The sequence below is a fragment of the Labrus bergylta genome, chromosome 17 (assembly GCF_963930695.1).
Source record: "Labrus bergylta chromosome 17, fLabBer1.1, whole genome shotgun sequence".
In the NCBI taxonomy this organism is placed as follows: Eukaryota; Metazoa; Chordata; class Actinopteri; order Labriformes; family Labridae; genus Labrus; species Labrus bergylta.
The window spans coordinates 18624232-18635658 of NC_089211.1; the positions used below are offsets into that span (position 1 = coordinate 18624232).

The following is an 11427-nucleotide window of genomic DNA, read 5'->3' on the forward strand; positions in this document are numbered from 1 at the left end:
CCTGTGGCTCCTTTCCCCCCCATGTCATTCTCCTCTCTCTCTCTCTCTCTCTCTCTCCCTGATTTCTGACTCTATTTGCTGTCCTATCTATAAATAACGGCGTAGAAAGCACACAAATAAACCTTTTAAAAAAGTACTTCAACATAGAAAGAAGAGAGAAATGTCTTGGAGTTACATTCAAAGAACACTTTTGTTCTGCATTCTGTTTTCACGTCAACTGAAATTTCTTCAGCAATCAAAAAGACAGAAGAACCTTCTTTAGAGGCTCAAAGGGTCTTTCTTGTGGCCGTCAACGTGAGGCAGTCAGACTGCGGGGCTGTTCCAACAATGCAAACAATATGTCACACGGTGCCGGTGGCATTTTCTACACCCCTGAGAAACGTGGAAAGGTAATCAGCTTATCTGGTGTTGGCCAGAAAGAAAGAAAGAAATATTTGATCGTTCATATGATGATTATTGCAAAGCCCAGAGGCTTCTTAAATAGGAATTTGACTAACAATTACAGCATTCAACAAAGAAGAAAGTGAATTTCAATGTGATTGAACTGTGCTGCAGTTTCTCTCTATCAAGCCACTCATGAAAGAAGGATAATTATGTGATATTTTTATGGCTCCATAATGTCCATTGATTACTCTTATTATTCTCCAAATCAAAAGATTCAATGAAGGTTTTCAATGAAAATCAGAGTGGATGAAATGATCGCTGAATATGTACTTAACCTCACACTGATCCTATGAAGCTGCTCAGTCAGATACAACACAGCTGCAGTGGAATGCTCAGCAGTGTGTAAGTTCAGGTGTCTATACTGCTGATTCAGTTTCCTTCATTCATCTTATCTTTTGTCATAAAGGTCACATATTCTTCTGCGCTTAGAGTTCTTCTCATGATACAGCCCAGAGGATTGATTTCTTGGAAAGACATCCCTGGTTTCTACTCTGTATGTGAAACATGATTCTTCACACTCATTCCTCATCGCTTGTCTTTGCCAGTGGGCGACTGGATCAGGACTATCTTAAAAAGTCACACAATTAACTTGAGTCACAAGTTCAAAGTGTGAGTGTGAGAGCCTCTCAGAACTGTATGCCAACACATTTAACGAGTTAAATCTTTTTAAATCTGGGCAGAGCCAGCCAACACTGCCAGGGTTGGTATTACAGAGTCTGTAAAAGTCCAAGACGTAGAAGAAAGGCCAAAAGTGAGTTCAAATAATGGCATCAGCAGGAAAAAAACCCCATTAGATCATGAGCTAAGATCAGGGACAACAAACCAGTTTCGACAACGAACAAAAGTAGTTAAAACGACAAGAACAGAAAGACAAAACCTCATATGTACGCCTTGCATTTGATAATTCATTTTTCATGCCTATGATATTTGATTTAAGAAGACAGATTATTTATTCCTACCCGAGATGACAGCATCTCCGTTCAGGAATAGGGTGATTCCCAGCAGCATGAAGATGCCCAGGGCCAGGATGTAGGGCCTCCGTCGGCCCCACGGCGAGCGACAGTAATCGCTGGCCGAGCCGATGATGGGCTGGAGCAGGAAGCCCAGGATGGGACTGATCAGCCACACCAGGCTGTACAGGCTGCGAGGAAGGCCCACGCTAAGAAGCACCGGTGTGACAAATGCGGCCTCCACGGCATAGCAGAATTCCCTTCCAAACATGACCATGCCGTGGAGGATAAGTCGACCCCTCGAACGCTTTGGGGGCTCCATGTTTTGGTAGACAACGCTCTCCCCACTGGTCATGTACTCCTCTTTGGAGCCAGAGTAGTCTGTTGAGAACTGGTGCAAAGAGTTGCGGATGTGTTTGCCAGGCTCTGGGAGCCGGCAGGGCTGGGGTCTCGAAGACTGGTCCTCTGAAAGAAGCGTCATGGTTAAGATAGAGGGGAAAGAGGGGTGGAAGGAGAAAGGGAGAAGGAGAGGGAGATTGATACAGGAGCAAAGAGGAGATTTTCAGTAAAAACTGACAACAAAAAAAGAGTGAGGTTTCTCCTTCTCTCCAGATCATTCATAAATGGCCAAATGCCCAATCCTTGCACTGGCACCCAGCCTTAGTCCTTAGTCTTAATCCTCCTCTCTACTGCATAGCTGAGCAATGAGTCCTATCCACACAGCTTTACTTTACATGTGAAGGTCGACTGGTCTGAGCTGGGTAGAGTGGGACTCATTGAAGAAGAGGGGAAGAAGGGAGGAGTGGAAGAAGTGGGTGTATTTAAGAGATTTACTACAGGTCCACTTCTTCAGTCTTCAAAGTGCTATAGTAAAAGCCAGGGGGCGATTCATTGGAGGGTGTGTAAGGGATTACATGCATGTGAGCATAACTGATGTGTGTGGCAAACAGGAACATTTATTCCATTGTTTCCACAGCCACTAAAGATCAGCCAGTAGTTCGGTTTTTATGTCTGTTTTCTTCCAGATTGACTTTGTAGCCACCCAGGCCTATTTACAATTTCCTAAATTTTTGGAACCATGCTTTTTTTTTTTTTTAAAGTGTGGGATTATAAATAAAACCAGCATTCTTGTATAACATGTGAATTTGTCTATAGATTTCCAAAGTTGTGTTAAAATGAGTTTAAACCTTTCACTGGTTTATTTGTCTTCCTGATTCAGGAATGAGTCTTAACAGTTTTCTTTTGCTTTCGTAAGCAAGTCATTGATTTTGGTCCTGACAAACAACTATTGTATGGAATAAATTAATTGTGCGCCAAAATTCATGATCTAATGAAGCAAGACCATCCACACACCAAAGAGCTCCCGGTAAAGGATTTCTTTAGCAACAAGTGACGTTTCAAAGCCGACATGCTCTTCCTCAGATTTGCTAACGTTTTTGTGAGTCGCCACCTTAACTATACACTGACATACAGTACATGTGACCCATCCTCTGAGGAGCACAGACAAAGACACACAATGTAAAGGTTCCCCAAGATTTCATGGAGACATTCAACCTGGAGGATCAATCCGACTAACGTTGGGGATCACTTATTAATATTAATATTTTTGTATAGTACTACCATAAGGATTACATTTTTGAGTTAAACACTTTGAAAACTACTGGTTGGATTTAACGGAATCTGTTAAAACATTTGTTGTCCCCAGAGGGACTGACTCTTAATACATTTTTGTTAACACAACCGTTAGCTTCACATTTGTTGCTATGAGCTAAACAACCCAACAGCTTCTAGGTGAATATATTTAATGCATTTTTTTATGTGCCTAATGTTCACTTTTGGGACTTTTGCGTTTAAAAAACCTAACTAATAAATGATGGTGACAACAAGGTCCCCCCCATGGATGATCACCCACATGATCACACATGTTGGGACAATGATCCCACTAATCATCCACATGGATGATCCCACTATTCTCTGTCACCATCTGACCTGAACACCACAGAATCTATCTTGTTGTGTTCACTAATTTCTTTCTTAAGTCTATATAATTTGTCCAGATTAACAAAATTCATTAACTATTGGAGGGACTTGGATACCATTTTGTCCAGACATTATTGGTCACACAAGCGTATTTTTTTTAATCACATTTTTTCAGAGCACATTTCTCTTAGATGATACTCTTCAGAATCAACAATTCATACCAACCAATTCATGAGACAGTCTGAGCTGATCAGAGTAGCTTTAACATCATCAGCTCATCATGTGCTTCTCAATGCTAAAAGTAAGTGAGTGAGAGAGTCAAGATGCTTCAAAGAACTACCTCCGAGCTATAGAGATGCTGCTATACTAAATACTGGAACAAAAGGGTCTGTTTCCATATTCCTCTCAAAGTCAGCCTGCTCTTATGTGTTTAGCTTTTTGCCCTTAAGCTGAGGTGAAGCTCTGACAGAGAACATGACGCTGTGCCCTTAATTCAGCACTCAGCAAGACATTCTAGACTAGTTCCTCATTGTGAATTTCATTCTGCTTATCAGAAACAGCTTCCTTGAAAGGCCACGTTAAGGTCATGTCCGTCTTTCTCAGAATCAGCAGACCAGCTTCAGGACCAATCACAAGAATTTCATCAAGACTCAATCCCACACACAGAAAAAACATTGTGGGAGCACTGAGCGACCAACAGCACTCAATGCCTTTCATAATAAAGTGTATTTGAACAGAAACCGAGTTACCCTTAAACCTTTCAAACGTTTTAAAGCCTGTATTGCTGTCCTTTTTTTTCCCTGCAGTGGTCTGCTCCTGCTGAGCTGGTGATCAATCTTCGGCTTCTATGTTTCTATTATAACCACAGGATTAATCAGTGCTAAGCAGTGTGACAGGAAGATAGCCTTAAGTGCTGTGCCACGTTTCAACGGTCCAACTTGATTGACTGTAATTCCTGAAATAAAAAGGTCAGCTAAATTAACAATCACAACTTACTGGTAAGATTCTTAAGTGTTGAAATGCTGTAATGCTGTAAAAAGTCAGAGCTGTGTTTGTGTCTTTTTGTCACATCAGATCCAATAGGTGGTATTATTTTCTCCAACAGGGTCAGAAGTTCAAACCCTGCTACAATGTTTGAAGTTGTGTTCATGATCGCATTAAAATAAAGAGTGAGCTCCTCAGAGCCGGAGGAATTGGGCGCATGTGGTAGTAAATCATAACGCAAAACATTAAAGAAAGCATTTAGATACTTAATGCTTGAAACGCTTAATGGACAATAACATTACAAATACATTATATTATATATTATCAAAACCAGAAATGATATTTCAGTAAACACTTTAGCTTTGCTGGTGGAGTATTTGGAGCCAACATTTTCCCGCCCTGTGCATTCTGCAATAAGAAGCCACCGCTGTACTCTGCTCCTGATTGGCTCTTTGACCTATTCGTCAGTCAAAGCAGAGTGGGGCACATGGGATGAAATTGAGACAAAATATTTTGTCATATTTTTTCCCTTTCGCTAAAGTTAAAAATGGAGTAGGCTATTTGTACGTGTCTTCTACCAGCCTTTATTAAGTAGAAAGTCTGACTCTACAACAACAAACTTCTACCTCTAAAATAATGTCTCTAAAATGTAGTAAGGAATGTTTCTTTACTAACCTTACAGATGTGAAGACGTCCTCCACCACTAATGCTCTCCCTGCGTTACAGAAGCAAAGGAGTCAGCTCATTAGCATAATTATGATTTTTTTTATCCAACTTTCAATACAAAACCTCGAGATATTAAATTTGAAGGGATGAAAAGAGGAGCATCCTCAAATTCACATTAACAATAGTTTGCTTAGTTGTTCTTGTTTGTTAACATGAACAAGTCTATCTTTGTCGTAACACAACCAACAGAGTAAAAGTTATTCTGTATCACAGCAGACACTTGATATGCAATCACAGATGAACCTGATGATGTTTTAACCTTCTTCCTGTGTGTGAGGCGTCATCATCCAAAGCAAACATGCAGAATTACTCAAGTTGTGGCCTTTACAGGAGCATCTTAGTTTAGTATATTAGCGATATAACATTTCCAAATTGCACTTGCACAAACTCAAGCAAGGCTTCTTCAAATGCCATGTGTATTTTGCAGGTGGTTGTGTGTAACCTTATGTATTGAATAAGTCTGATCTGAAGATGGTGCTTAATAGAGATCAAAGCAAAGTGTGGCATGGATTGCTACCAAATGTCACGGCAGCACTTCAGCTGAGATATTTCACTCTGGGGGCCGGCTAGACAACCCGCAGAGAATGTAGCACATTTTTGTTCCTTTCTGTGTTCAATATAATAGACGGGAGCAAAGTCCAATTTTCCTCTAACACGTCAGCTCACACTGCAGCAGCTGCTCTTTGAAAGTGTAGAAGGTTAACGCCACATCAATGCTGCAGAAAGTCAAAGCCAGAATAACACCTCGACATTGACAAAAAAAATAAATTCTTCATCCTTTTGATTATTTGTGACGCTGCCTTTCACCATTTTCCTGTTATTTTAATAAGACATACTTCAACCACACTAACAACCCTACACACCTTTATAATAGACATGTTTTGTTTAGTTGATTCCACACTTCCGAGAGTTAGTGTTTGACTGCAGAGTTTGATTACATTCATGAGAAGCCTCAGTCCCCCAGGCTTTAAAACTGACCTCAATATTAAAAGGTCACACACAATTTCCCAGTTTGAACCCTGCACACGAATGTGAAATATTATGAATATGATATTATTATTCTCATACAGTATATAAAGAATGGAAATGACGGGATATAAAAAAAAAAAAATGTTTAAAACAAAAGATTAATTATAGGCAATACTACAGATGGACTCATTATTTTGTCCATCTGTTTCAATTACAGAAGCTTTAAAGGACAATTTTATTTAATTCAGGTTCATTTGGGAAACCAGAAGCTCATATTCTTTTTGAGGATCCTGATGAAAGAGGTAGAATACCAGTAATCACGAGATTTTTCGCATCTAATTTAAATCTTCAGAGAGCATGACTTGCATTACAGTGTCTGAAAGTTGAACTATGGAGGAGCTTCTTAAAGAAATATTCTCATTTTGCATTACAGCTACTACTTATTACTCATTACAGCTAGGGTAAATGTGATCAGGAAGTCAGGCAATACGTATTCTGCTTCCATTTCCAGAGGACAAATAATAATACGGTTACGTGCAGTAGTGCTGTGTGTTTTTGTTGTGAGATTTCTCCTCAGATATTGCTCTCCCCTTGATGCGGCTATAGTGATTGAGCTCACCAGTTCCAACTTAACAATAAAGGCAACAATAACGAGTACATCGGCGGCAGTCAGTGCGAGCAGGGCTATTTAAGTGCATGGTGAGTCTTGATGTCAAGCTGCTAAAGTGCATTCCTTTTGCGAAAAGAGGGTCTTTTGTATCTTGCATTAATGAAAGATAGGCCTCGCTTTTTGATTGTTTTGTTCTAGAAGCTCGTTTTCAGTTGTCTCCTCATTCTTAGACATGGAAATGCTACTCCGTCCCACTGCTATGGTCCAGACTGAAATGGTCCAACCACTACTGGAACCATTGCCATGAAATTAGAGATATGTTAGAGTCTGACCTTTCCTCAAGCAGAATAGAGCCTAAGCAGTGCAGCCTAAGATTTGGGGAAATCAAACAGGAGTTATTCTGTAATCTTTGGATCTATTGGCTATTGTCTCGCAACATAGAGCCTTTGGAGGCGATGGCCAATGGAACAATAGTTGTTTACAGTCTGACTTTGCAGCTTGAGAAGAGAGAACAGAGTTCAAATTTAGAAAGACATTGGTTAAGGCTCAATAATTAATGATATGGAATCCAGGATTGCATTATATTTTCAATTCAATTCAATTCAATTTATTTGTATAGCGTCAACTCATAACAAGTGTTATCTCAAGACACTTTACAAAAAGCAGGTAAAAGACCTTACTCTTTGTCTGTTAACATTACAAAAGAGCAGGTAAAAAGACCTTACTCATTGTTAAGTTACAAAAAGCAGGTAAAAGACCTTACTTATTGCTATGTTACAAAGATCCGGCCTATCCATCATGAGCATTTTAGCAAAGCAGCAAAAGTTACAGTGGTAAGAAAAAACTGCCTTATTAAAAGGCAGAAATCTTCGGCCGGATCCCCGGCTCATGACGAAACAGCCTTCACAGGCCTAGACTGCGCCGGGCTTGGAAAGGGATAGGGGGAGAGATGGGATAAGATGCAGGAAGAGGGATAGGGAGCAAGGGGGTGGGGGGAGGCAGACCGTCCATCAACAATCCGGTGGGGAGGCGGGGTAGCAGATTGCTTATTTCTTTTGCTCTCCACATGAACAATTGTTCCTGCTAGCTAAAATGCTAGTGGACAATATTAAATGCAAAATCTTAATAACAAGATAAGTAACTATGTACCATTAAACAAATACAAAGATGTAGTCCATACTATAGCAAGCTCAGCTCAGGGTAGCTGAATGAGTAAAAGTGAGAGGTTTTATCCAGGACACTGTTAAAGTCAACAGTTTGTTACCTTTTCTAAGTGGATGAGCATGAAGCAGCAGCACGTTCAGGTAACCACTCAATAGTCAGACAGGGGTGCATACAGCAGCATGTTTTACAGCCAGAGTTTTAGAGCTGTAAATGATTTTCCAACAAGGAAACCCTGATGTACCATTGTTACATTTCAAATTATTTGATTGGACTGTTTTAGTTGATAAAAACATGTTAGTGTGAGGCTCTTCTCTGTCCAGTTCCACAGCTAATCAAAGGCTATACAGTCTCCTTTATCAACACTTTTGAATTAATGTACATTTAGATGCACTGATGGAATTGATGAAGCATTAAGAATAGTGATAGTGACAGACTGGGGTAATTACAATCACAGCTTTAAAAACGTTATTAATACATTCAATAATTCAGTTAAGATGTCAAAAATATAGAAAGAAGCATGTGACATTAGCTATTAGTGACATCTATAGTCGCCTCTCACACAGACTTCCATTGTTGACTGAGACCAACCTTTCCAAGCGGTCTCGGTTGTGTGGTCCTCACCAGGGTTTGATTGACAGCTTTCACACCAGAGCAATCGAACAGCACTGACTTGGCAAAATGACTCCAGTTCGTTTTAACGGAATCAAACACTTCGGTTGTGACAACGCCCTGGGTCTACTCAGTCTTTTCAATCAGAGTTTGAAGTTGCTGATTTTCTAAGGTAAGTTGTAGAATTACCAATGTGCTTATCTGCTAATTTCAGGTAAAATAAAAACTTAAACCCTGAACCTTAAAGAAAAGGACTTCTTAAGTATGTGTGACATTTTGCCCAATAAACATTCACTTTCTTGCCAAAAGTAAGATGACAAGTTCAATGCAATTCTCCATGTACTGAGCATGAAGCTGCTGTTGTTAGCTTAAATATGGCATGAGTACTGTACATTGGGGAAAGCTGCCCCTGTTAAACAATGTGTTGCTTTCTTTATTTTTCTATTTTTATAATTTATAAAAGAAACAACTTGTTAATTAGTGGACAATATGGGTACAACCAACATGACTGCAAGTTTGGATACAAAAAAAACCTCTGTAGTCTTTTTTAAGCATACTTCTTGTGAGGCAATTAGAGTGTGGGATTTTTAAGTGTCCCTCAGTGACCTCGAGAATTTTAACCACATACCTGTCATGTGGGAAGCATATTATTGTAGAGGAAATGTCACCAAAATCCATCCAGCCGTCTTGAAAGATGAAAAATAAGGAAAGATGATTGTAAATTTGTGATGGACTGTTTTTCCAACTGCAATCAAAGGAACAAAAAAAATTGACCTGCCAGCATAGATGAAACAATGTTTGAGACTAAGGTAAAGACTCACCATACTCCCAAAGTACTTGTCCTGAAGCACACGTTCTCTGCAGTACCATGAAATCCTAAGGGGCTCTTTTGTGGTCGGCTACAGCAACTAATCAAGTGATGACTCATGTGATCCCTTTGGATGGAAACTGATCAGACAGAGAAAGGTGGGAGCAGACGGGAAGCAAGGAGCAGAGGGAAAAGGTCACTTTGTGTTTCCTGAATGCTGCTCAGAGAATATTCAACAGCATAATTCATCACCTCTTTGACTGCTTGAATTGACACACACGTGGGAAAACACTGACATACAGTACACGTGTGTCCATATGTGTGTCCTCATCCGTCACTACTTCATGTTCTTCTTATTATCCTTCTATTTTATAAGCTTTAAGGACCAATATGTAAGAAACCTTCTGAATTAAATCAACAAATGACCTCACTTTATCATCAGTCATAAAGGACACATGCTATGTGGATGTGCTGGTTTCTTTGACAACAATGCAGCAGCCAGTATGTCCTCCTCTTAAGTTTCGATTCTTGTCCTGAATGGTCTTTATTTGTTTTGACCAGAGAGGGTCGGCGGTTTTAAGGCAGCTCCAGACGACTGTTTTGGAGGCCCCTCAGGTTGCAAAGATTCGACACCAGTTATCACAGCAAACCAACAGGTGTTGCAGTGATGGAAGCGGATAGGTGAACTGGTTCAGATAGAATGGATTCTACCCGACCTCAAAGGCCTCTGCATTTCTCTAGTGAGCTCTTCAGCCAGAAATGTGGTGAAACTAGGATAACTATTGGAGATGCTTCAGCGCGAGGTTAAAACGCAGAAAGGTTTCAAGACTGATGCAGAGCTGGCTAAACACTGAAGCTTCTGTGTCAACTACATGGCAACCTGTGTGCATAAAGGAAAGAGGGGGCGGGGGGAGACAGCTCCCTCCAATATTTTGAATTTGGACTGCAGTACAGTAAAGACTGATTGATTAATCGACTGAAAGCAAAGGGTAAATAGTCTGTTGTGACAATGTTAGCAAAGCTAACAAGCAGTTTCTAATGAAGCATCATATGCTGTAACATTCAAACGTAAGGTCTTTAAATGTTTTTCATGTTTCTGTATATTTACAATGAAAATCAAAGAGAACAAACATGCTCTACTCAACCCTGTTTACACAGACACTATAATAAACGGCATGTTTAACGACTGAACTAATCCCATACTATAGGCTAAGTCTGTTTTTGACCTGCAACGATGAGTCAGATGTTTAAAGTCACACCACAGACATTCCTCACATACCTCAAGTTGTTACACTACAACCTGGTGTGTAGTAGTGGTAGTACATTCCAGAATGTGTTTAAAGTGGGCTGACTGACCAGAGCTGACAACTGTGTTAACATAAGAAAGAGGGAATAAATGTAGTAGAAGAACAATTATGTTAAGTTCAGCAGCGAGTAAGTGACATGACACGCAGACGCACACTGTAAGAAAAACATATCAGGTAAAAACGACCTTCAAGAGGTTGCCTGGTGAGTGGCTTATAACTGATAGAAAATATGCATTATACATCTCATTGTGTGTTTGTAAAACCACTGTACTGATCAAGTAAGTTAAGCATACCCGTACAAAAGTCTTTTAGGCATTTTAAATATCGTATGATTAAGTCTGACTGCACAGATAGAAAATTATTACGTTGATTTATTAGCAGCGCTTTGAACCCAAACATTTTACTAAATCAAAACTTCAAGGAAAAACAATCCTAGAAAAATAGTTTGTGAGCCACTTAGAGAACATGTTTGATGAAAAGCACAACAATGGCAGCAGCATGTAGCCAAGCTAACACATGTGAGCTAAGCTTAGAGCTCCCGTGAGGAACTTATATGTGTGTGACGATTTTGAACAAAATTAGATTTTTTTTTTCCATTTTTTTTGCTGTCTTTGACCTATAGGCCCTACATGTGTACGCTTTCTTTTTTCTTTTTCTTTTTTTACAAAAGAGCTCATCCTGCTATATCTAAATAATCTAAATATCAATCAGACTGATTCTTCTTCATTGAAATGTAAAAAAAAAAAAAAAAGCTGTTTTCGCAGCGTGCAGTTAATCACTTGATCTGACACTTATTAACTCATTAGTGAGTCCCGGCATCGAAAATAACTATAACATTAATTTATCTTCATACTGTTTTTCTCATTCGTTTTTGTA

General features: G+C 39.6%; 1 protein-coding gene across 2 annotated transcripts in view; it reads right to left on the minus strand.

The window, feature by feature from the left end:
- Nucleotides 1–9525, minus strand: part of slc45a2 (solute carrier family 45 member 2) — a 28279-nt gene extending 18754 nt beyond the window's left edge. Inside the window, exons 1-4 of one of the 2 annotated variants that reach the window (XM_065965614.1) lie at nucleotides 9258–9525; nucleotides 9065–9122; nucleotides 5034–5073; nucleotides 1404–1859 (exon numbers count right to left, since the gene is read on the minus strand). In XM_065965614.1, the coding sequence (XP_065821686.1) occupies nucleotides 1404–1749 (346 nt within the window). In that variant the 5' untranslated portion in view covers nucleotides 1750–1859; nucleotides 5034–5073; nucleotides 9065–9122; nucleotides 9258–9525. Of the gene's footprint in view, nucleotides 1–1403; nucleotides 2916–5033; nucleotides 5074–9064; nucleotides 9123–9257 lie in introns of those variants that run through there. The other variant, XM_020651539.3, reaches the window with a different exon arrangement.
- Between the last annotated feature and the right edge of the window lie 1902 nt (nucleotides 9526–11427).